The 27693-nt window shown below is 37.3% G+C and overlaps 1 protein-coding gene across 3 annotated transcripts; it reads left to right on the top strand.

Moving 5' to 3' along the window:
- Positions 1–7113: 7113 nt before the first annotated feature.
- SMAD9_1 (Mothers against decapentaplegic 9) lies at positions 7114–23366 on the top strand. Of its 3 annotated transcripts, XM_051213399.1 has the most exons (6): positions 7114–7150; positions 13390–13952; positions 14794–15060; positions 16409–16471; positions 19637–19858; positions 21062–22857. In XM_051213399.1, the coding sequence occupies exons 2-6, from the start codon at positions 13538–13540 to the stop codon at positions 21460–21462; spliced, it is 1368 nt and encodes a 455-aa protein (XP_051069377.1). In that variant the 5' UTR covers positions 7114–7150; positions 13390–13537; the 3' UTR covers positions 21463–22857. The 3 variants fall into 3 exon arrangements, with proteins under 3 accessions (XP_051069377.1, XP_051069376.1, XP_051069375.1); XM_051213397.1 differs by having other exon boundaries at positions 13390–15060; positions 21062–23366; XM_051213398.1 differs by lacking the exon at positions 7114–7150 and having other exon boundaries at positions 11658–13952; positions 21176–23366.
- Positions 23367–27693: the final 4327 nt, after the last annotated feature.

Genomic DNA, 27693 nt, shown 5'->3' with positions numbered 1-27693 from the left:
TTTGACCTTGCTTAAAGATTCACCTTTAATTACTTAATTTTGCCGTTGCATGTTGCCAAGCTATTAACAATAAGGTCATGTTTGGCTAAAACTGAGGTACCAGTATAGTTCATTATAAGACTGTTAAACTTTGACTGTCTGTTTAAGTTTCTGGAACCCTTGCAGCTAGATATCCAACTTTATCTTTTTAGGAATACTTTTACTGATTCTCAGATATTCAACTCTTTTTTGTTAAGTGTTCATTTTGTTGTTTGGCACGTTATTTTGTGCTAGAGATATCTTTGACTGTATAGCACAGACTGTACTGATTAATGCAATTTTTACTTCTGATATATGTTATTTTCTTTCTAAAATTAAAACCGTTTACCTCAAACACAGAGCTTGCGTTTTCATATAATCCAATTTGTCACTCAAAACAGCTTCGTACGCTATATAGGGGAACGTAGTTTGACCTAATCGAAGAAACGTCGTTTCGCTAGTTCTGTATTCTAATTGAATATCGGGAGTTTGGTGGTTACGGTGCTTGTTGCCCTATTTCATTTTCCTTGTTAATGAGAAGTTATGGGATGAACTGAGAACGAAGTACTATACAGCTAAGTTTCACCTTCCATTAAACCAGAAAAAGCGACTAATGGCATCGGAACCATGTTTACTTAACAAAAACAACCAATTCCATTCGTTGGTGCAATAATGGTTGTCTGAATATCATCCATACAGTAAGATTTTCCTTGAAAATCTTGTGTGTAAAAACCACTCCACTTACACTGTTATTCCTCGTGATTCCATCAGATGTGCGTTTTGTTGATTTTTTTATTCCTTCTGGTGTGGCAGGTTTTGCATTTTATTCCAAACTTTGCTTTTCTTACGTCTTCACTAAATATCCATATTTTTCCTGGACCAAATCTATGTTGTTTTAGTCGATATTTAATTACGGCGGCCATAATATTAACTCATTCTTCATTTTATCCATGTTCCTTGCATTGACTGAATTTGTACATTTTTGACTGCGACATGGAGCACTCTTTCAGAAATAAAAACACTCCGTGTTATAATGGAATTAAATATTATCTTTCGAACGATTTGTACGTGATCCATCCAGAGAGGATAGAATAACATTTATTTGCTGCACATGGGAATTCTCTTATATCCTTTATCAATTTATCTGTTCAATGTAACTTCGATTTGATCACTGGTTGAAGAGTTTTTGGTTGAATGACTGGGTGGCAGTATCTGTTTAGATATTAATATGCAGTCAAATTTAATATGGAATTTGGAAATGCTATTTACCCAGTTATCTTGTTTTGGTTTCAACTAGGTGATAGTGTACAATTAAACTAATCTAGGCAGTTATTCATCGTTCCAAACATACTCAGTTTTGGGAATATACATGCTTCAATTGGTTATTCACGAGGACTCTGATCTCTCCCAACAAATTGTAGGCACACTAGACAAGATAAGACCCACAACTATGACCCCAAATATGAAAATATTACAAAGGTATGAAAGTTTGGTACCGGTGTAAAGTGCCTGTTATATCTACACTTCAAACTCTTCGACATCTATCTTGGGTGCACCTGAATATGCTGGGCGAAACTACCCCGCGAAATCGTACAAATGGGTAATCTATTGGTAGCGTTATTTCTACTTTAATAGAATTACTCGTGATTATGGTATCCGTGTCGATATAAAGTTTACACGACCAATTAAAGGTTTAATTCTGCAGTCATTTACACACTACTATTATTTCAGTCCAGCCGTACTAATTCAGTCTACTTATGCTTTGACTGGTAATAACTACTGTGCTTGCTACTTAATTTGATAACTTAAATATTCATCCAAGAACATTTGTATTACAATTCTTACTTAATTTACACATGCTTGGTCACCAAGTTGTAGATAACGAATTTAACATATTTCTTTCACTTGATTCGTTTTCGTCACTATGCTGCAGATAATGAATAAAGTACTATCATCACAAACTGTATGATTATATTCTTTCTGTTGGAGTTTATTTATAAGCTACACCTTTTAAGCTTCCTAACTAATCAAAATCAATAATATCATTACACACTATACTCCAAATCATAATGTCACCTGCGAATAAGCCTGAAAACTATTTACAACATCTCAGAAGCTCCTTAACGTGGAGGGAAAATAATGAAGGACTTGGTATTGTACGTTTCTGCATACCACTTTGCACAACATCCCATTCCGATAGTATCATGTTTGTTATAACTCTGTCTTTTCGGTTGCATACAAAGTTCTTAATCTAAATTTGCTTTAAGCCTTGTTTTTGGAAGTTAGGATATTTCCTCATAAAATCTGTGTGAGATGCTTATCTCTCAGCCTTGCGGAAATTTATAAGTAATACGTAATGTGAGTTCCTTCCTGTTTATTCTTTATTAACTTTTTACTCTTCTGCACACTATGTTGACTGGCAATTAATATTATTTCTCCACTCGTTACCTTATCTAAAACTCATACACTTTTATACTTTTCCGCCTGCTTTAATAAACAATTATCCTACAATATACCCTTCTTTACGCTTACACTCTAATTGGCAAACTATACTTTATACTATAGTCAAATAAAGCACTGCATTGATGTCTTACCCACAGTCCATAAATTGTAACTGCCTGATAAGCTCGTAAAATGGTACTTATAGAAATAGTGTTTCTCAACAGGTTGTGAAACACAGAGGATTGTGTGAGGTATGACATATATCCAAAAATAAGCTTAAGTGAGCCTAACATCACAAAAGGAGGGAGGTGGAGTTACTGACCAGCAAGCATTGATGGTGAAGGCGATGACTTCAATCCATCCATGTTTGTGGGGGCAGAACATTTTGTATGTATCAGGCTCTTTATGATTGAGAATGAGTCAATCAATCTGTGATATAGATTGTCTTCCTACGTTCACCACTCAGACTCATGTTTCCAATTTTATGCTGGATTAGCTATTCTACTAAGACAACCTATAACATGCTAACTCGGACTTTTACACTGCGATTGCGTGGCTGGCATCGGGTAGACAAAAAAGGAGGAAAAGAAAAAACTAGACAATAAACGATATGGTTATTAGTATTCCTAACACTTCACCCTCTATATGCACACCCACTTCTAATAAACAGCTTTCCTTGTACCACCCTTGACTTCCCTGCCTTCATGTGAGCTTACTCCAACTTGTTAAACATCACAACTCATTGTTCTTTATCGCTACATTTTCTAATATGGAACCTCTGACCTCATTTCACTCTAGAAAGAGATAATATGAATTTATTCTAATTTATTATACCTTTGTCTGTTCCACCACACAATGTTAAGCAACGTTTAGCGTTCATATCCAAGTGCCTTACTGCTCTTCTGCTTCTCTTTTTTTCTTCAGAATCTTGCTCTGAGGGCACAGCTCTGGAACTTCTGACGTCTCCTCAAGGTCATGGTTTACAGCAAGCGCTCTACGAGTCTAATTTATAACAACTATAAACTTAATAAGTTGTGAAGCATGCTGTGTGCCAACAAATGTTGTAATTTGTAGATCATGCCTGCAAAAATGGAATGTACCTGCTCATGCAGAAATATATTATTATTGTTATTAAACACTCTTCCCTACAAATATTTTCCGAGATAATGTCTTCTGAAGATGACAGGATGTTAAGAGAAGTATGTGACTAGAGTGGGTTTGACTTAAATTCAAAGTTTAGTGAACAACTATGAACTTGTGTTTAACGTTTTAAAAGGTGGAGCACTATAATTACAACTCGATGGAAACTATTCATACAGCCTAGGTAATCTCCAGCTAGAAGAGTCGTTAGTCAAAAATGTCTTGATATTCTAGTAACGTACTGCGGAAAATCGTCTTTTGACCAAACCTTATGTCAATAACTTTGAAGCGAATTTTCGATCGTCACGAAAAAAAGCTTTCAACTGGATCCTCAAAGGTCTTATTCTGCTTGTTGTAATATTATATTTTTCCTTTTATCTATTATGAAGAAGAATAACCTGAGGAGCTTTTAATGCAGGACAAAAATTAGGGTCGTAAATTCCATTCTAAACCTGATGAGAAACTTTTTAAATCAATAAATCTTTTGCTCATTAGCGCAAAAGTGTCACATATATTCATGGCTTAACGATGCTGTTGTCTATGGCAGTTTTATAATCGTAGACTCCAAATGCAGTCAAAGAAGTCAGGGGTGAGATTTCAAATATATAGTTAGAAGATAATCAACATATTGAATCATACGTGACTTAAGCTGACTTGCTGTTGCGGCTGATGCGTAGCACAGGTAACTGAGTGGCAACATGATGCGGATAATAGACCAATCACCTTCAGCTAACGTGTGTTCTGTTACACTAATGAGATCAGTATTAATGTTGAAGACTTACAGAAATTTATTTTTATGGTTTGTTAATCACCGCAAAAGCATACGCGACTCAAAGGTGACCTCATGGTGCCTGAAAATATCTTTAATATACGTGACGATTCTATAGAAGCTGGAGGAGAAGTACATGAAAATTAGAGGTACAGCACAGTAAATTGATTTGTTGATAAATTCTACAGGTCTCGGTTATTCAAGTCCTGGAGTCCTTGAGCAAGCTGACACAGTCCAAGTTATTTGTGCAGCGCGTTTCAAGAGCAGAATTCGCATACTCACTTACATACAGCGATCACAACGGCATTTTGCGTTACTTACTACTTACTTACGCCTGTTACTCCTCGTGAAGGAGCATAGGCTGCTCACCAGCATTCTTCATCCAAACCTGTCCTGGGCAATCCTTTCTAGCTCCGTCCAGTTGTAATTCATCGTTTTTATATCTGTTTCTATTATCCGACGTAATGTGTTCTTTGGCCTTCCTCTTTTTCGCTTCCCTTCAGGATTCCAAGTTAGGGCTTGCCTCGTGATGCAGTTTGACGATTTGCGTAATGTATGTCCTATCAATTTCCATCGTCTTTTCCTAATTTTTTCTTCAGCTGGATGTTGGTTTGTTCTCTCCCAGAGAAGGCTGTTGCTGATGGTATCCGGCCAATGGATGTTGAGTATCTTGCGTAGACAACTATTTATAAATACTTGTACCTTCTCGATGATGGTTGTTGTAGTTCTCCAAGTTTCAGCTCCATACAGTAGAACTGACTGCCTTGACGTTGGTATTGAAGATTCTCACTTTGATATTGGTTCAAAGTTGTTTTGAGTTCCATATGTTCTTCAATTGTAGGAGTGCGACCCTTGCTTTGCCAATCCTCGCCTTTACGTCTGCATCTGATCCTCCTTGTTCATCGATGATGCTTCCTAGGTATGTGAAGGACTCTACATCTTCCAGAGTTTCGCCATCAAGAGTGATTGGATTGCTGTTCTCCGCCTTGAATCTGAGGACCTTGGTTTTCCCCTTGTGTATACTGAGGCCTACTGATGCAGAGACTGCTGCTACACTGGCTGTCTTTATCTGCATTTGTTCATGTGTGTGCGATAGGAGGGCCAGTTCATCTGCGAAGTCCAAATCGTCTAATTGATTCTGAACTGTCCACTGTATTCTGTGTTTTCCCTCAGATGTCGAGGTCTTCATAATCCAGTCGACCACCAGAAGAAAGAGGAAGGGAGAGAGTAAACAGCCTTGTCTGACTCCGGTCCTTACTTGGAATGCATCTGCCAGCTGTCTTCCATGCACGACCTTGCACTGTGGTCCGTTATATGAGTTCGGATAATATTGACAACCTTCTCAGGAACTCCGTAGTGTCGAAGAAGTTTACATAATGTCCTCCTATCTACACTGTCGAATGCCTTTTCATAATCAATGGAGTTGATGTATAGTGATGAGTTCCACTCAACTGATTGTTCGACGATGATCCATAGTGTTGCAATTTGGTCTGTGCACGACCGATCCTTACGGAATCCAGCTTGTTGATCTCGAAGTTGGGCGTCTACTACATCCTTCATCCGGTCCACCAACACTCTGTTGAAGACTTTACCTGGTATTGACAGTAGTGCAATGCCTCTGTAGCTTTCATATTTGCTCGGATCTCCCTTCTTTGGAATCTTGACGAGGTGTCCTTCTTTCCAGTCCGTCGGCACTTGTTCCTCCTCCCAAATCTTTTTGAATAGAAGGTAAAGCATGCTTGTGGTTGCTTTGATGTCTGATTTCAGTGCTTCAGCTGGTATATTGTCGGGTCCTGCTGCTTTCCCGTTCTTGATTTGTCTGACGGCCATTCTAATTTCTTCCGTCGTTGGTGGGTTGACATCTATAGGAAGATCTATGTGTGCTGCTTCGATGTCTAGTGGATTCATTGGAGCCGGCCTATTCAGGAGTTCCTCGAAGTATTCTACCCATCTGTTCTACTGTTGTTGAATTTCGGTGATTGGCTTGCCTTCTTTGTCTTTGACTGGTCTCTCTGGTTTAGTATATTTCCCTGCTAGTTTCTTCGTTGTATCGTAAATCTGTTTCATATTTCCTTCTCTTGCAGCTTTTTCCGCCGTCGTTGCTAGTTCTTCCACGTACTTCTTATTGTCGGCTCTAATGCTCCTCTTCACTTGTTTGTTTGCTTCTATGTATTCAGCTTGTGCTTGGACTTTCTCTGCTCGTGTTCGGCTGTTGTTAGTTGCTGTCTTTTTGTTCTTCCTTTCTTTGATCTTGTCCAGTGTTTCTGTAGAGGTCCATTCCTTATGATGGTATTTCTTTAGACCCAGAACCTCTTGACACGTTGAAGTTAATGCTTCCTTGATGCCTTTCCAGTTGTCCTCCATATTAGTTTCTTCTTCTTTCAGTAGATCCTGTAAGGCTTGGTACCTGTTGTTGAGAGCTATCTTGAATTCATTGAGTTTGTCAGTATCTCGAAGGAAGGCTGTATTGAACCTTTGTAGTGCTGTTTGTCCATTTGTCCAGTTCTTTTTTAGCTTCAGTTTTAAAATGGCCACAACTAGGTGGTGATCTGAAGCTATATCAGCACCTCTCCTGGTTCACACATTTTGCGTTAGTTTTCTAATACTCCTATAACGTCTTTTGATTTTGCACATCCAAAACTTCACTTGAAGTTATCACTAGACACATTACCTTGTCAACCTAATCCTTTTTTTGTAACCACTAGCAGTTGAGACGTTTGACTCGTTAAGTTTGCGCTTTTTTCAATTTTGGTCCCTACAGCGCCAAAGACGACAAGCAAGGTAATGTTCTCGAGAATTGAGGTATTAGTTGTTAGTGTTTGCGTTGACAAAAACCAAATCAGTTATATCTTGAGCTTTATTGTAGGGCGTAAGTCTTCATGAACAGTTAACGCAGTGATTGTAACTTCACTTTTGTGTGATGACCACCCCTTTCGCTACCAAAGCATTTACCCCTTTATTTCCCCTTTCCCCCCCTTTATTTCCCCTTTTTGTGTTGCTTGGGCCACCAAAGGTTAGAGTGAGAACCAGTTGATACTCAATGTACTGAATTGGTATTAAGGTTAGTGTTTATCGCCTACTCACTCGTTGTTAGTCGGAACTCTTAGGGAGATTCATATTTTCCGGACACGGACCCATTCTGTGTGAATAATAAGTATACCTCCCTAAGATCCCAAGTTTGGGGAGATTTTGGGGTTTTGGTGCCATTTCCCCAAAAAATTTTCGGCAGATTTCTCAAAATCTCCACAACATGGATCAAATTTTTCCCAAAATTGGGAGATTAGGATAGTTTAGTACAGCTCCTGTATTGTATGACCACTCATCAGTGATTCCAAACTATATTCTAGAGCATTTTAATTCTTCCATAAACTAGGTTTTGTCACTAAAAATTTCTTAAAGATCATTCGGGCATATAGCAACCTGCTATTAATGTGGCCCTCAAATGCCCTGGTACGGTCGGGGTAGGGGAGAGTCAGCTCTACCTCTCGAAACGCCTTTACATGGCCACACATATACAGCTACTGCCAAGGAGGTCCTACTCACTGTCTTCTCGTGGCGCGGTGTTGTTTACGAAATCGAGAGAACGAAGGGCGAATGTCCGGCGCCCTAATCGGGCTGGTGGACACAGAGGGTTCACCGGAACAGTAAGAATCCGGAAAGATACGGACACTCGTCGTTGCCTCTTCGTCGTCTCTGCCTATTCTCCCACTGACTGCAGCTCAGATAATGTAAAAGATGAGTTTTACAGAAAGCTCTCCGAAAAGCTAGGCGCTCGGATGTAGTAATAGTGGCCGGTGACTTTAATGCTCAAGTAGGTAAACTAAGCGATAGGGAAAGACACCTAGGTGGATCTTATGGTGTCGTGGCTCAAAGAACAGATAATGGCGACCGTCTGTTGCAGCTATGCTCGGATAACCGCCTGTTCCTTGCAAATACTAACTTTAAGCATAAGGAAAAACATCTTTTAACATGGAGACCCCCTAATTCGTCCCAACGTTGGACCCAAATAGATCACGTCGCTATCAGCCACCGATGGAGGGGCTCGATAGAAGACTGTCGCTCACTCTGGAGCACATGCTTAGATTCAGATCATGCTCTAGTGCGAGCGCGTATTTGCTTGCGTCTTACTGGACGTAGGAAAGACGCTGCAAGGAAACCTCTTAGGGGCCTACTTAATGATAGTCAAGCTAAGAGTATATTTCAGGAACAACTAGGAAAACAGTTAGGCAGCCATGTATGTGATGCCCACCCCGATGCAGCATGGAATGATATCCGAAAAGCTGTGGAAACAGCAGTGATATCTGCTAGTAAGGTAAACCAGAAGGTTAGGGAGCAACACTGGGTCTCAGCAGCATCTATCGCATTGATAGATGCTCGGAAACTCATTCCACCTGGCTCTGAACATAATGAAGAGCGGAGTCAGCTTAAGCACAAGCTGACAAGAAGTCTACGCAATGATCGCGAACAGTGGTGGGTAGCAAAAGCAAGAGAGATGGAAAAGGCAGCGGCAATAGGTAACAGCAGACGACTGTTCAGACTTGTTAAGGAAACCGGTATTAGGAACCCAACTTCTCTACCACTGAACATCGCACGTCGAGACAGTCGGTCGTTGGGCATACGTAACACGTGTCCCAGCCATCTCAATTGATGAAGTAGTAAAACTTCAATTGATTTGCCATCCTTACCTAGTACCCGTTTCCCAACAACTGCATTAATTACTCGATGGTCCCATGATATACGAGCAATGTTTCGAAGACACCTATGATCGAATACTAGTAACCTACGAATATCCTCTACTCTTACCGGCCATGTTTCACTGCCATAAAGTAGGACGGAACGAACTGCTGCGCAGTAAACGCGTCCTTTGGTTGATAGACAGATATCTCGCCTACGCCATAAATGAGGCAAGTTGGCGAAAGCTAGTCGAGCCTTCTGTATCCGTGCTGAGATTTCGTCACACACCAGACCACAAGGGCTGATGAGACTTCTAAGATAAGTGAAGCGGTCGACACACTCAACTACTTCACTCCCTATCACTAGTTCGGGTGTCGATGTAACCCAATCCTGAAGCAACATTTTGCATTTCGAGGGAGAGAATCGCATCCCGAACATGCTAGCATTGTTGCTTAGAGTGGTCAGAAGACTCTGCATTTTGTCAGCGTCTTCGCCAAATAAAACTATGTCATCAGCATATTCTAAGTCAACAAGTGAACCTCCCGGCAGAAGTTCGACCCCTGTAAATTTAGATGAGGAGAGTGTTATCTCTAAAAGTACGTCAATGACAAAGTTGAACAAGAATGGGGAAAGTGGACAGCCCTGACGAACACCACTTGAGGTAATCAATTCTGATGACAGTTCGCCATAAGCTCTCACTCTACCAGTTGTGTTCGAGTAGAGAGCCTTTATAAGGTTAATGTACTTCTTTGGTACTCCTTTCAGTGACAAACACTGCCATAGAACCTCACGATCTACAGAGTCGAATGCCGCCTTAAGGTCGAGAAATACTACCATTGTAGGGCGTCTGAACGAGTGTCTGTGTTCTAGAACCTGACATAGTGTGAATATCTGATCTATACAACCACGTCCAGGTCGAAAACCGGCCTGGTTTTCTCTAATCTGCTCTTCACGAGCTTTGATTAGGCGTCGAAGTATTATTGAAGCTAACATTTTAGACACTATATTAGTCAAACTGATTCCTCTGTGATTGTCACAAGAGGACTTTTGTCCTTTCTTATAGACTGGCACAATCAGTGATTGAGACCAGTCAGATGGGATTACGTCCAGTTCCCAAATTCTACCTAAGACCTCAGTTAATCTCACTGCTAATACTGGACCACCATCCTTAAAAATCTCAGGAGTAAACCTGTCAGGGCCTGCTGCTCTCCCTCGTTTCAGATTTCCTATGGCTTTTTCAACTTCGTAAAGGGACGGAGGACCTACATTAACTTGCCATTCAGGTGACTAGAGATCGTGGGAAACCGAAGTGTGGCTGAAGGCCAGTTGAACTGATCCCTAAAGTGTTCTGCCCATCGATCCAATCTCCTGGATTCAGAATGAATAATATGTCCATCTTTCTCTGAGATTGTTTCGCTAACGGTCGGGTTCCTAATTCCGGTTTCCTTAACAAGTCTGAACAAATGTCTGCTATTACATATTGCCGCTGCCTTTTCCATCTCTCTTGCTTTTGCTACCCACCACTGTTCGCGATCATTGCGTAGACTTCTTGTCAGCTTGTGCTTAAGCTGACTCCGCTCTTCATTATGTTCAGAGCCAGGTGGAATGAGTTTCCGAGCATCTATCAATGCGATAGATGCTGCTGAGACCCAGTGTTGCTCCCTAACCTTCTGGTTTACCTTACTAGCAGATATCACTGCTGTTTCCACAGCTTTTCGGATATCATTCCATGCTGCATCGGGGTGGGCATCACATACATGGCTGCCTAACTGTTTTCCTAGTTGTTCCTGAAATATACTCTTAGCTTGACTATCATTAAGTAGGCCCCTAAGAGGTTTCCTTGCAGCGTCTTTCCTACGTCCAGTAAGACGCAAGCAAATACGCGCTCGCACTAGAGCATGATCTGAATCTAAGCATGTGCTCCAGAGTGAGCGACAGTCTTCTATCGAGCCCCTCCATCGGTGGCTGATAGCGATGTGATCTATTTGGGTCCAACGTTGGGACGAATTAGGGGTCTCCATGTTAAAAGATGTTTTTCCTTATGCTTAAAGTTAGTATTTGCAAGGAACAGGCGGTTATCCGAGCATAGCTGCAACAGACGGTCGCCATTATCTGTTCTTTGAGCCACGACACCATAAGATCCACCTAGGTGTCTTTCCCTATCGCTTAGTTTACCTACTTGAGCATTAAAGTCACCGGCCACTATTACTACATCCGAGCGCCTAGCTTTTCGGAGAGCTTTCTGTAAAACTCATCTTTTACATTATCTGAGCTGCAGTCAGTGGGAGAATAGGCAGAGACGACGAAGAGGCAACGACGAGTGTCCCTATCTTCCCGAGTCCTTACTGTTCCGTTCAGTCGGACAGCGCACAAACGACTGTCTACTGGGACTCACTCTAAGAGAGCTAGTTCTGCCCTAGGACTCAATACTATACCTACGCCGGCGAGGCCACGTGAAGCAGCTCCAGGGTTTCCAGATACACGAAGTGTGAATCGAGTTGGTTCGTCACTTTGACATGGTGATGTCAAATGAATGACGCTACTCGGATCCTGTATGCGCGTTTCGGAGACGCAGCACACATCGATGGCGCAAGATTCTAAAGTCCTAGCTAAGGAAGCCTGTTGTCTTATTTGGCACAGTGTTCGTACGTTAAAAGCTCCTACGTGTAGTTTAGAGCGTGGTTTCAGGAGACCAGGGATAGCGTTCCGCGTACTCGAATCGTTTGCCCTAGCGGTGCGAGGTGATAAAAGGACGTGAGAAGAGTTAGTCGAGGAGATAAGAGTGGTATTGGTTGTAGGAAGGATTTGAGTGTGACCAACTTGATTTCGTGTGCTATTACGGGTATGAGGGTTGATGTCACTTCCCGGTCGCCCACACCGTGGATGGGTATTTCTTGAGGAACCTAAAAAGGAAGTTGGATTAATGTTGGCCTGCGTGACTGCGGAGCCCACGGGACAACTGCTTGAGGCCGGTCGCGCACGGCCTATTCGTGAGAGGTTTTTAATGTGTTAACTCCGTTCTTCAAAGGGCCTTACCGCCGGAGACGGAAATACGTGAGGTAAGGTGAGATGTGACATTTTTAGGATCAACCTTTTGTAACCCCTTCCTTCCTTATGAGAAGGCAGCATCGCTGCAGATGCTGGTTGTCCGAGAGAAACACCTTACTGCTGTCACACCCCTCTACAGTCATCAGTATGACTTCGCCCTCAGACCTTGAGTTGCTGCTTTTAGTCTTACCGTTCGCCAATCGACCTGCCTGGTATCGTAGAACCTACAGGAACATATGTTCCAGCCAATATAACTCGGTTTGGTTATCACAATAAGAAAGCCCGACCACCGCGTCAATGTAGCAGCTACGGTTGGGCAAAGCGAATAGATTTACTATGGTGAAACCCATATTCAAACTGGGTCACGTACGGAGATGAACCGTAATCAATGTTCTGTGTTTACTGTTACTGGTATTCCTATCCCTCTCCGTGTTTATATGACGGGGAAAATTGCACCGATGCACATGCGCCAGGTCCTACCTTGTTTACTACTAAGTGATGAAAAAACTGGTGTAGTTACTACTTGCTACTTGATAATTTTAACTGTTTTTCACGCAGGTAACAAGCTATGAGATATGCCAACTGAATTACTGATTGATTATTAAGGATGTGCATTAAATAAAGAAAATCGTCTTGGGACTTGGATTTACACTATTGTTTACTTGAGTTATCTGCATGTGTCCACTCTTCGACTGGACGTATCTTAAATTAGTCACGGACGTAGGATGTCTTACCCTGTTGTTATTTTTGCTGTCCTTAGATTGACTCCCTCATAATATTTGAGATTTTGAGAAACTCGATGACATTAGGACTCTATAAACTGTATTGCATTCTATCGAATGCAACACGAGCACTAGAGAAAGTGGTATGATAAGAAAGAATATAAGATATCCCTACATTATAGGGAAGTAGACATTCGAAAAAGAAATCACTGACATCAACCACCTCGGGATTACATTTGTAGTAGATAATTAGATGTAAAGTAACAAGAGCTTTAGAAGTATATTATTGTGATTGATTGTTGGTGATTGACTAACGTATTCCCGAAGTAGCCCACTGCATTAATGTAAAACGGATAGTTTTATTGAAGTCTGTCTAGCTATGTATCCCACCTAACCATCATATCAGGATACACTCTACAGTTTCTTTAGCCATACAGAGTGTATTCTCAGCTTATATTACCAAGGTGTTTTGATGCCACGTTCGATCGTTTTTATCTATTATCTATAACCACCGTATTGAACATGAACGCACTTCGCATTTATGGAAACAATAATATCTCCTCTTATTCTTTCCAGGTTTTTGTGCTGAGTAGCTTCACCATATCAACTTGAATCTCCCCCCCATCAATTGCTTTCCTACTGACTAGGTGAAAAAATAAATAACTGAAAATTGCAATTTCTTAATGGGTGTTACATCCTTTCTGTAGTCTACCTCAAGCAGGCTATGTCAACTCCAATGTCTAGTCTAAACAGTTTATTTTCATTCACATCTCCTGCTGTAAAAAGACTTCTTGGTTGGAAACAAGGAGACGAAGAGGAAAAATGGGCTGAAAAAGCGGTTGATTCACTTGTAAAAAAGCTTAAAAAGAAAAAGGGTGCACTTGAAGCTCTAGAGCGAGCTTTGAGTAATCCCGGTGAACCTTCAGAATGTGTTACTATTCCCCGATCCCTCGATGGTCGACTTCAAGTTTCTCATAGGAAAGGGTTACCTCATGTAATCTACTGTCGAGTGTGGAGGTGGCCAGACTTACAAAGCCATCATGAGTTGAAACCCCTTGATTTCTGCCGTTTTCCATTCTCAGCTAAAGAAAATGAGGTTTGTATTAACCCTTATCATTATCAGCGAGTTGAAAGTCCAGGTAAGTGTAATTGTTATTGTAATAATTATAGTTTAGTCTTAATATTGCACTACTATGTTCACTTTGGCTAACACACTTAAAGATAAACCATATAGTTAATGGATTTCTATCCTTAATAAAATCATACCATAAATTATCTAATCAGACATTGAGGTTGATAATGAATCATGAAGTACATAAGTAGGTTGTTAGTATCTTAGCTATTAACATACTTTTTTCTGTTGATGGCGTAATAACCCGTAAATTTTTAGTAGCTTTCCACAGCTTTCGAAAGATACTTCTTCCCATCTCGCCTCATATTTTTCTCCAAATACTTACTTACTTACTTACGCCTGTTACTTCCAATGGAGCATAGGCCGCCGACCAGCATTCTCCAACCCACTCTGTCCTGGGCCTTTTCTAGTTCTATCCAATTCTTGTTCATTTTTCTCATGTCTATTTCCATTTCCCGGCGTAATGCGTTCTTTGGTCTTCCTCTTTTCCTTTGGCCTTGAGGATTCCATGTGAGGGCTTGTCTTGTGACGCAGTTGGGTGCTTTCCTCAATGTGTGTCCTATCCACTTCCAGCGCTTCTTCCTGATTTCTTCCTCCGCTGGGATCTGGTTTGTTCTCTCCCACAGTACGTTGTTGCTAATAGGATGAAAGCCTAATTCCTTTTCTCCAAATAATTTGTATGACTTCACACAAAATAGCAGACGCCTTCCAGTTCCCCTATTTTATTAGGGCCTGTATATTTAATTAAGATCCAATAATACGAAAATCGAACTGACTAATCAATCGCTTTAATTCCCATTACCATATGTACAGTTTCCAGTAACACTAACTAATATTTGTTATTTTAGTTTTGCCTCCAGTCCTTGTTCCTCGGCATAGTGAATACCCTAGTCTTAGCACTGTAACTCCATCACCGGGTTTATCACACTGTGGAAGCAGTGGAATATCTAGTTCCCGTTCAGCATCTAATCTGGGAATGTTCCCGATGACAGACTCAGCAATGCCTTACAATGTAAATTATCCACACAACTTCAGTCATTCTCCGTCTCTTCCTCCCGGAAATAGTGGAACTTCTACAGACAGTGCAGTTGCTGGACCTATCCATTCACTTAATAGTAAGTATAGTTGTATTTTTGTTCTTCTATATCAGTTTATTATTTATAAATTTACCAACGAATTTGTATGCTTTTGTTTGCCGATTGCTATATGTATTGAAAAACAACTTTAGTTGGTTTTTACGTACCATTCAAACTATTTTGTTTTCATTTTCCTAACCTCGTAGTTTTACAGTTCTTAAATCATGGGTCGGGCTTTTGGTATCAGTCTGTGTTTAGTGCAGTGGTCTCTTTGAATGATCTATAAAGTTTCGTACCTTTAGAACCAAACTTTCGTGAATGTATCTGACATATTTTTTCAGATATCATCAGTAACAAAAGTTTGAAATATCGTTTAGTTGGAATATTTCCCGACAAGTTGAAAGCGCTACTCCGCTTTAAAAATATTCATGTTACAGAACGTCTAATACTGCATATCCTAAAGCTGTACGCATTCGATTGCTTAAAAACATATTCTTGTATATAGTTTTCTGAGACAACCTAGTTATAACAATAAATCACATATTATATTACACTGTTTTTGGCGCATTGTAAGCCAAGGAAGCATGTACTCGTTTGCGCTTTTGAAGGCTTAAACTAAGAAGAATATTAAATCAATACACTTGGATCCGTTTAATAATAAATTTCGTACTCCAGTTTTTTTAAATGCAGTTATTTATTGTGTATACTGTCAAAAACCTTTGGTATTAAATAATCGGGTTGGTGGTTTATTTCATCTGTAACATTCAAACATGAGAAGTTACGTACACTGTAGTTTCTGTAATTATTGATTTAGAAAATATTTTGTGGATTTTATTTATCCAATACTTAGTTTTACCATAGGGAGCGAAGTTGTCAAAGGTATTGACATTCACTTATCTTTGGAGTCTCATCGACCCAGCGGATTGGTGCTCAAAGAAGTACCAGCATGTATACAATAAGTTGATTTCGATTTTCGCCAGAGTGAACCACCTCTGAAGTAGGTAAGGCGCTCATATACATATCGAAGTTTTTTTTCATCAATGACCGGGGATAGCGAGCAGAAGGCTTCTCTGTACTTCTCTACGGCTATGAAATGGCTTATGAAAGTAAAGTACTTGTTCATAAGTGTCTTCGTAGTGTGAAATGGTATTTGATCCTATAATCCAATGACTAAAAGTCTACTCTGTCAATCACTTAGCCATAATTTTGCAAAAGACTAGTTGAGAGTGGAATGTTTCCTTATAGAATTGTTTTACAGTAATGATTTAGAAAAATTTCGTAATGAATCAATATAAATTATGGTTAAATTCCATTATGCTTCTAATTATGATAAAACTTCATCTTGGTAATATTCTTTAAAACAATTGTTATTTACCATCTTTAACAGGTTCAAATCTTCAATCCGGTTACCAAACTCAACCCAATCAAGAACCGGCTACCTCTGGACAAAGTAAGTTTTACAAATATTTGTGTTTAAATATTTCAGTGCATTTTAAAAATGTTCAGATATTTATGCAGTCTGTTGTAAGAACTATGAGTTGAATTTCAAATTTATTTAAGCATTTAGTAACCCGTCACAACTTTATAATAGTCATTCAAATGCCGCTAAAAAGGATTATTTCAGGAAAGTAGAGAGTAGGAAACCGTTAATTTATTATAACTATTTATCTGAGGACTGGAGCACAGCTTATCTAGTTGTGATAATGAAACTAATGACTTAGTTGCTATAATATTTCGCTTTTAGTCAAAGCTACAGGTTCGAACCATCAACTGCATTTTAGGTCTGTCAGTCAGTCACAATATAGAACCGGTACAACGGATGAAGTTGTCATACCCAATTAGCACAGAGAGATAAAGTTGCTAGGCTGTCTCAGAGTAGTAGAGGTAGTAACAGTATCAGTGGTAATAGAACGGGTTGAGCATCGAAGATACAATTCTAAAGAATATAAATTAGTGAAATAATAACCAAAAGTTATTAAAAATCTAGGATCTCAAAATTTGCGAAAGACAAAAAACGGATGTACGTGCTTCACTTAAAACGACTTCGGACCACTTCATTCAAAGTCTAACCACTGGTTATGGTAATCAACCCGACCCCAACCAGGTATTCTATATCTAGCTCAGTTCAACTGTCAATGGCACCATGTTTTTGGGTTGGCCGCCCCTATATTTCTTCCAGCCTACTCTTGCACAAGAAAACATCGCCCATCGAGTTAGGCAGTGGTTGGACATGCATAACACATGTCCCAACCACTTCAGTTGCTCTTGACGAGCTGTGGTTAGACGTCGAAGTATTATTGAAGCTAATATTTTAGACATTATATTAGTTAAACCGATCCCTCTGTGATTGTCACAAGAGAACTTTTGTCCTTTCTTATAGACTGGCACAACCAGTGATTGAGACCAGTCAGATGGGATTACGTCCAGTTCCCAAACTCTACCTAAGACCTCAGTTAATCTCACTGCTAATACTGGACCGCCATCCTGAACTTCTCGCCAGGGCCTGCTGCTCTCCCTCGTTTCAGATTTCCTATAGCTTTTCCAACTTCATAAAGAGTCGGAGGACCTACATTAACTCACTATTCAGGTCGACTGGAAATCGTGGGAACCCGAAGTGTGGCTGAAGGCCAGTTGAACAGTCTCCTCAAGTGTTCTCCCTATTGGTCCGATCTTCCAGATTGAGAGTAAATGATACCCTCGTCTTGTTCCAAAATAGTTTCACTAACAGCTGGGTTTTTACCACCAGTTTCCTTGATAAGTCTCTTCTGCTTTCTCTGTTCACCACTGCTTACGATTATTACGCAGGCTTTTTATCAATCTACGTTTAAGCTGTGTCCGCCCCTCATCGTGTTTAGAACAAGAAGGGTTAAGTTTGCGAGCATTTATCAGCTCAGTAGACTTCTCTGCAACCCACTGACTTTTCTAAGCCATTTATTTTAGGTTATTGGAAGATGTTGCTGTTGTTTCCACAGCTGTCCGGAAATCATACCAAGCTACCTCGGGGTGGATATCACTTTCATGGTTGAATAGTTCCTTCTCTAGTTGTTTCTGCAATATACTCTTAACATTTTCATTATTAAGTTGAACTCTGAGGGGTTTTCTTGCTTCGGCTTTCATTTGTCCAGTCAGACGCAGACAAATACGTGCTCCAACTAGAGCATGATTTCAATCTAAACGTATTCTCCGGAATGATTGGCACTCTTCCATTGAGTCTCTTCAACGAGAGATGATGTCAATATGGTCTATTTGAATCTACCGTTGAGTTTGTTGTGAGTAATGCCCGCTTGAAATAAACGAGTATCTGAGCATAGTTGCAACAGATGGCTGCCATTATCTGTTCGCTAAGCTGCGATACCTAAGTGCATTTCTCTTTGGATGGAAATCCGTACGGTTAGTGTGAAGTGTGACATTTTTTGGACCGACCTTTTATAACCGTTTCCTTCCGTTGTGAGTAGGCAGCATCGCTTCAAGTGCTGGTTTTTTGAGGTAAACATGTTACTGCTGTTTTATCAATGTATTTCTAAGTAGCCATCTCATCCAGTAAAATCACAACATAACATCCATTAAATACAAGAACAAATTGGTGATATTCTACTGTATATTATCATTATTTACCAACATTCGTCATTTATAAGCATCGTTGAGTCGCTAAAGGAAACAGTGGATTTTGTGTCAGTAATTTATCAGAAACCTATTTAGAATTGCTCATTAGGAATTTGTAACTTGAGTCTGAAAAATAATTATGTTTACAGACTAATGGAGTAACAGTCGGAAACTTACTGAAACCACATCCTAAAAGGATTTAGAAAGTTCCAACCAGTTTTCATTACATAACTGGCACATCGATTTTATATTTGTTACGTGTTAATGGCAATTACACGGGGATTGGTTATAGTTATCAGCATAGTACATTTTATGTGGAATTTAATGTAGAAACATATCTGATCCTTTTTATTTTGGTCTTCGACAAAAGCAACTCTTCACTTTACGGCAAAAGTATTCAAACTTGAATAGGTTTTATCTTATGAGTCAAAATCAGTGTTCAGTCAAAACACTGATTTGCTGAACCAAGTGACTGCTTTGCGGAATGATGGATACATTTGTTTTAATGTAGAAATGTTTATATTAGTTCATTGTCAAAACAGTCTTCGTTTCTATCCCATTTTAGCGGAAATTAGACTATAGACAGACCGAACCAATTAGTAATCCAGCTCCCCAATTGCTATCGTATCCAAGATACAAGAACCACTACATTAATCACAAGTGATATGATTAGTTCATCCCATATCTAGTTCTGTCTATTTATTCACATGTACCTCCTGAACTACGTTCATTAAAAAGACAGAGGGGAAATGTTGCTCGATTTCGTGAATGTATCATACGGAAACTGTCCATTGCAGTACTGATCTCGTTTATAAATCATGTCTAAAGTCACTAAGCTGGAACATATACCTATTTATCGGTTAAAATAATTGAGTTATATTAAACGTGTCGCTACTAATTGTCTACGTTAACAAATCAAGCTTTAATCTATCTGTGATATATACGTTTTGAATATACTGTGCTGTTAGTATGTTATATGGTTAAATGTGTTGTCTTTTCATTCACGTCCTAGCTATGCATCCAGTCAATTATCAAGAACCGAAATACTGGTGTTCGATTGTTTATTATGAACTAAATAATCGTGTCGGTGAAGCATTTAACGCTTCACAATTAAGCATAATCATTGATGGTTTTACAGACCCATCAAATAATTCAGATCGTTTTTGTCTTGGTCTTTTGTCGAACGTAAACCGAAATTCTACAATCGAGAATACAAGACGTCATATTGGAAAAGGTTATTATTTATTTAGAGTTTTTCTTTTCTATTTATGTTGAAATCTTTATTTATCTAACATTAATGGTATGACATCTGAGTAATTAATGTTTGTTCAGCTCTATTATATATTAGTCTTAAAATAGCCAAATAGCCATATTTTGTTTGTTTCTTATCCACGAATAATCATTTGGCTCGTTCGTCTATAATAACTAACCACTTCATTTATTTATCACCAACCTATCCACTTTCTATGGTGCTTTAAAGTAGCAATTAATGTTTTTTATCTTACTCTAGAGTTGCTCGTTTTCTTCCAAATATAATACGTGAATTTTGCCATAGATTTACTGTTTCTGTAAAGTGAAGGCAAACACTTAAATGACTAGGTTCAGTTTCTGCTGATACTACATTATTTGTATTATCATCCGTTCATTTTCTGAAACACGATGTTGAAAACAGGAAAATAAGTGATTGTTCATCTTAGCTAACTTGGAATTTAATCATATATATATATATATATATATATATATATATATATATATATATATATATATATATATATATATTTAACAATGCACCTACCTAATGGTGTTTCTTGATCATTATCAACATATATATGGCCCCAGTTTGTTGGAAAATCTCCCATACTGTTACGATTGTTGTTTTTATTTTGACTAAGATAATGTCTTAATATGGAGCCAACCATTCATTATCTTCTGTGTGACAATCAGTAATTTTTTTATTCTCTTCCACCCACCAAAACTCGAAATATTTTAGTTAGATTCTTTTATCTGTTTGGTTCATCATTAATTATTTATCATTCAGCTGTGTTCTTTAATAAGTCATTTAAAATTGGATATTAGAACTTAGGTAAAAGTGATTGTTGTTCAAAATAACGTATTTACTTTCCGAATCAGTCAGAAGTTTAATTAATCTTTAAGCGAAAAATGGATATCAAGATTAAAATGTACACACTTTATGCTGGTTTTGTAGATCTAACAAAACTTCTACACAACAAACTATCTCATACCCATATTAAACATTGTATATATGAGTAAGTTTGTGCCAGAACCTTTACTTTAGAAGAGAAGAATCAAAAAAATTAATATTGAACTCTAAGAATCTCGAACTTGTGTCACAGTACACACATTAGACTGAACCAATCATTCATACCACGTTTCTCATTTCACCATAGTCTGTTTTTTGTTCTATTTTCTCGTATAGGCGTTCATCTTTATTATGTTGGTGGTGAAGTTTACGCTGAATGTTTATCAGATAGTAGTATATTTGTACAATCACGTAATTGTAATTATCATCATAATTTTCATCCAACTACAGTGTGTAAAATTCCACCTGGTTGTTCATTGAAAATATTCTCAAATCAAGAATTTGCTCATCTACTCAGTCGTACAGTACATCATGGTTTTGAAGCTGTTTATGAATTAACTAAAATGTGTACAATACGTATGAGTTTTGTAAAAGGTTGGGGTGCTGAATATCATCGACAAGATGTTACATCTACTCCATGTTGGGTTGAAATCCATTTGAATGGTCCATTACAATGGCTCGATCGTGTACTTACACAAATGGGTACACCAAGAAATCCGATTTCATCGGTTTCATAAATCTCATATTGTTAAACACTTTATCGTTCTCTTAATGGATATTGATTCTGGGACAAAAGATGAATAACATATGATGTATACATGTCTAGGATTCCCATAGGAAAAGAATACATTGTTCTTCTTTCTTATTTTATTTCTGCATTAAGATCATAAATAGCCTCACTTATACTATCAGTATTAACAAATCATTATTACAACCTAAAATTCATTTCATAAGATAGAGCTTCTTATCAACATGAAGCACACGAGAAGAACATGAAAATAGTGAGTAAAATAACCGCGCCATTCTCGTTTCTACTATTTATTTGTATTTCTGCATATATCTTCTTACTATTTACAATAGTTATTGATATTTTGTGTGTGTTCGTACAGCGCCTCCTGAAAATGCTAATCACATTGTTATGTTTATTGTTAATCATTGGGGTCTTTCTCTTTTCTTCATCGTTCCTTTTGTCATTATTGTTTTCATTGTTGTGTGGACATTTCAAGTCTACTTTTTCAATTATTATCTTGATGTAGGTAGACGACAGTGTGAAGTGTTTTGAAATCACTGTAATATAAAACATAACTGTCGCATTTTTGTATTATTTTCACGCTCATCTCTGGAGGTATATATATATATATATATATATATATATATATGTGCCTTAACTTTTTTTATTAACATTAGACGGACTGCATATATGCGTTCACGCGTATAGTTGATTCCTTTTTTTTAAAAAAAACTTCATATGTATATATTAACATACAAGTAAATCTTTTGTTCTTCGAATGTGTCACATAGTGCTTTGAATTTCATCAGTTTTTTCTCTGCATTTATTTATCATATCATTTTAATAATTAAGTACAGGAAGTAGTAAATTTTATCACGATCCAGTTGTGCAATTTTTATCTATAATGTTGTCCTTTATTCGGAGGAACTTTCCACTCGTAATTGATTTTAATATGAAAATCTTAATAAGTGACTAATTTATTTACTAATCTGTTCCCAGTGTCTATATCATTTTTGTTTCATTGTATTGTAGGTAACATTCGATTTAAAAATGAATAAAATTAATCATCAGTAAATATTTACTACTTTTTCATTCAAAGACTTGATAATACTTAATAATTATATAACGAGCGCCTTTTTGTTTTATTAATCAGTCAAATAGATGTACTATTTTCTACATTTATCTCATAAAATCTTTTTCTTACTTTGTCCCTCTTATATTGTTTTCTTTTCTTAATTATGGCAGCTTCGTTATGAAAGACAAGTAGATTCATTCTTATTTGTCTGAATTTGTCTGCACATTTAATTATTAATTGTGTTCGACGTTTTGTCAGTTTTCATCTTACACTCCCTCTCCGCCTGTCATGTAAAATTTTTATACAAAATAGACGACCATCTTTATAATTCATCGTTTTTTTTTTTACAAAATACTGTCTCAGTTGACCTCGGATATGAAGAAAATCGTATGAGTTCATTGTTGACTTCTCTGTTACTCTTAGTTTGCCTGTTTAATATAAAAATAGTGCTACCTTATAATTTGCAGTGTAGAATATTAAATAAATTAGCTAGTTATTTTCATCTGATTTTGATTTATAAAAGTTAACTGAATTAATATTCGCCGTTCATCATTGAATCTATTTATTGAGTTGGTTTTGAATTAATACTACTACTTCCATGAAAAGTATATAGTTAACTACTAATGCGGTTTGTGTTCAGTATCAATGTGTTATGTGAATAGTAACATTTAATAAAGTAATCAATAGCCAATAAATTTAATCATAGTTATGTTAAATTTTGCTTATCTTATCGACGGCGTGAAATAAAAAGGGTAGTTCCTGATAACACAAGTGGATTAACAGCTAGGGGTAGACAGATGAATATATAGTGAAAATTCCCATTTTGCCATTTGGTAAACAAAGAAGGAACGAATTGAGCGAAGAAATTTCTTCTCGATTAGTTTTTCATCATGGCTCTACACTAATATATATATGTTTTACAATAATAATATAATACTCATCGAGTAGATACGTTACGTAATAATTACATTTAAATTAACATTGATTAATTGGAAGAAAGAGGATTATTAATATTCAAAGTGATCAAGAAGTTGCTACGTTGCGTAATGTAAGAAACAAAGAAGGAACAGAATTTTAACGGATGGTCAATAGGATGGTAGTTACGTAAGAATCAAGAGATGAATGTTGAGAAGTTATTAAGTTCAAAAGCAACAGAAATAAAATTACAAAAGTTAAAAATAAAAAAAACAAGTGGAAGAAGTATGAAAAATAGTTCTTTTGAAGGAAATCTTAAACTGATGGCCAGGGCAGGGAAAGTGGTTGTACGAATCTCTTTTGAATGCAAAGGTCAGGTTTGTGAACATGGATTGCGATGGCTTCCGCAATGTGCAAGAGGCGCACTCGTAAACCATGTGGCAAATTAGATGGGATATTGTAGATAACCTTAAAAGCTTTATTCAATTCGACTTGATGACCTGTGTCAACCAAGTGAGAGAGAATAGAACTTTTAATCACTTTTACCTGTCCTTTGTTTAACCACGACGGATGATGTTCAGTAATGCGATGACGGACTTGCCGAATTGTACGCCCAATATAACTGGCTCCATAGGAGCAGTTGAAACGATAGATACACATAGATTTGGCGAATTCAGGCAGTCTGTCTTTGTTGGCTGTTCTTATCTTGGGATAGTTGTAGAAGATTGCATTTAATCTGGCAGCATTAAATGTTTTTTGTACAGCTCTTCTTAGTTTCTGAGTCAAGATTTCTTCAATGGTGTCATTTATGAATTGTAGTTTTATGAATAGTACCTTCTTATGGACGGTGGGTATCTTTGTCCTTGTTTTCTTCTCCATCATATGTTTGTCGATGAATTTCATGGGATACCCATTCATGCTAAGTAGGTTCCGAATATTATTCAATTCTTCTTCGATAGTGTCTTCAGAGCAAATCATTCTAGCCCAATGTGTCAAGTTCTCTATCAAGTTCCTTTTGTATCTGATTGGAACTGCACTATAGAAATGAGTGTATTGTCCTGCTGCAGACTTTCTGTGTACCCCTCTTTTTAAAGTTCCGTCTGCTCTTCTTTTTAGTTGGACATCTAGAAATGATATGCTGTCGTTCTGTTCATCTTCTGATGTAAAATTAATTGATGGATGAACGTTATTAAATGTATTAAGTAAATTGTCCTTATCATTTTCTTTTTCTAGTACTATGAAGGTGTCGTCTATATAGCGATAATAAGTTGGTAAATGGCTAATTATGCTTTTAAGTGGTCCGTTTTCCAGTTTTGCAAGGAAAATATCAGCCAGTAGAGGGCCCAATGGTGATCCCATGGCAACTCCATCTAGCTGTCTATAGTATTCGTTGTCGAATCTGAATTGTACATTCATTGTGCATCTAAGAATTAACTGTTTTATCGCGGATGTTGGAATCGGGGTTTCTATGCGTCTCTCTGTTAGTTCATTGCAAATAAAATCAACTGTTTCTAGTAGTGGGATGTTAGTGAATAAAGATGATACATCAAGTGATAACATGAAATTATTCTTGACTGATAGATTTTTTATGTTCTCAACAAATTCAAAGGAATCCTTGACACTATGCTTGACAATTTCTTTGTGTAATGGTTTAAGAATTTGCACCAACCATTTTGCTATAGTATGATACGCTGAGTTATTCATATCTAAAACTGGTCGAAGGGGTAAGCCACTTTTGTGTATTTTTGGTAGGCCATATAGTCTTGGTGTCATCGTTCCTGTAGGTTTCAACATTTCGAACACCTTTTCTGAAATAAAACGTTGTTTAATTTCTTTCAGTGAATCTGTTAATTGCTTTTCAATCTTATCTGCTATGTCGTTCTTCACAGCCAGTTTCTGAAATTTGCTTTTATCATTTAAAAGGGCTTTCATTTTGTTTATGTAGTCATTTTTATCCATGAGTACTATTCCATGTCCTTTGTCCGGTTTCATGATTAATAAATTGTCATTAGTTTTAAGTTTTCTTAAAGCTTCTGTATGTTTTTTCGTCAAAATCCCTTTCGTGTTGTGTCTATGATTTAAATATTTAAAACAACAGTCGACTAGTGTTGATTTAAATCTTTCGACATTATCTTTTGATGAAGTTATTAGTTCTGCCGTTTGAGCATAAAGATTTTCGAATTGAATTTCAACGACCATTTTATTTACTGTTTTCTTGAAGTCACAAAACTTAGGGCCTAATGATAACGCTTCAAACGCAGTTTTATCCAGTATAACACTAGAGAAATTGTGTACGTACTGACCTGGATTGGATGGAAATTTCATTTCTGAGATCTGTTTGTCTAGATTTTTCTTAAGCTTCATTCTTTTCTTTTCCTTTCTTGAGTTAACAACCATCTCCACGTAGTCCAGATACTGATCTCTTAATTTATCAGGGAGATCATCTACAGCATAAATTCTCGTTGATATTTTTTACCATCTCAGCAATGTATGAGTTTAGAGAATCGATTTGGTTAAGGGCGTAGCGTTTGAGAGTTCTTCCATTTGGTCGAACTCGAGAGCGACGTAAAGATTTCCAATACAACTTTGGATACAGGTTGGTTTCTATGCACTCCTTTATAAAATCAACATTTGTCATCGCCTCACTGAGCCTTGCGCTATACTTCAGATACTCTTGAGAACCTTTAACGCAAATGTTTGCTCAGAACTAATTGAAAAGAAATTTCTTCGCTCAATTCGTTCCTTCTTTAGATGAATATATGATAAGGATCTTTATGTTTAGTGACTATTCACTTAAACTATTTTAGGATTTGTAGACCAATGTGAGTTGTGTTTTCGGGAAACCACAACACTTTGACCGAAGATTTTTTATTTCATGATCTGAAGTTACTAATAAGTGTTGCAATTTATCCCATAACAGTTATTCGATTTTACTTCATTTCAAGTTTCTTCAAAAATCAGTCCGCAATAATATCTGTCCAGGTACTTTTAACTGAGTAGCACAGATTAGACCCCTGACTGAAGTAGTTAAACCAACTATGTTTCAGAGAAGCAGAATAAGTTAATAACCATCTGGAAAAGTACTGCCGTGTATATTACACACTGTATGGTTAATTTATACTCAGTTTGCAATCTTGAGATTGACACTATGCCTTTTACCTACATTACATTTAAAATTAACGTGTTTCAGTACTATTGGTCATTTCAATAATGATGAACCATCGGAAATGGTTAGTTTGCTTTAACCAATTTCTCTTTTTGACTCAACAAACTGAAGTTAAAATCCATTTCTTTTTATTTGAAAGTAATTGCGATGACTCAGTTTTTATAAATACTAAACAAAACGTACGAATTTATTATGATGTTAGTAGTATATTGGTCATAATTTTCTAATATAAATAATCATAAGAAATATAAGACATGTAGTAATTGTCCTGAAATGAAGTGAAATTTGATTTATGATTGATTTCGTGTAGTTTAACAAGGTAATGAAAGAATTGGCTACATTGAAATTTATGTGTATTCTTTTTACTACTACGGAGTTAGACATAGGCCATCTTCACCCTACATATATTACAAATATATTTATGAGGTGAATAACAATCTATGTTTAGAGTTTGCCGTTTATGTAAGATGGAAATTTAAAAAAGCTTTACAATTGTTATGGAACTATTTTGCAAATATTTTCATGTTTTTGATTATTTATGATATTGAATTTTTCAAGTTAAAAAAAGCACACACAACATCACAGTAGGCTAATAAAGCAAGATATATACTCGGAACAAAAGTATGCTACACAACTATGCTATTGTGTAATATTAACATGATCGGATAGTGAAACTAGAATGGTAACACATTATTTCCAATCAGAGTAACATCACTTTATATTATTAAAAGTGTAATCGACATAAAGACATCTTATTCAGTACAGTATACTAATTCTATTTACTTAATCATAAACAAATTGAAATCATTGATGTACTTAAGAATTGTTTCGAAGAAACAATAATTAAGAAGAACTTTTTAATACATCAGATTTGAGTAACCTTATAATAGATAGTCGTCGAATTCACAGAGGATGATGGTTAGGATTTCGTCTTGAGATTCGAAATCTAATTTTGCACAAGCATTCGAATTTACCCTAGGAAGAATGTCAAATAGCTTGTGCTGGGTTCACTATAATTTCAATAGTAAATTAGTGTCAGATAGAATTTCTATGTGTCGATTGATCTAAATGTTAACTGAAAC

The sequence above is a fragment of the Schistosoma haematobium genome, chromosome 3, assembly GCF_000699445.3.
Source record: "Schistosoma haematobium chromosome 3, whole genome shotgun sequence".
Classification (NCBI taxonomy): Eukaryota; Metazoa; Platyhelminthes; class Trematoda; order Strigeidida; family Schistosomatidae; genus Schistosoma; species Schistosoma haematobium.
The sequence above is the reverse complement of the archived record's forward strand: the minus strand, read 5'-3'. Positions and strand labels throughout refer to the sequence as shown.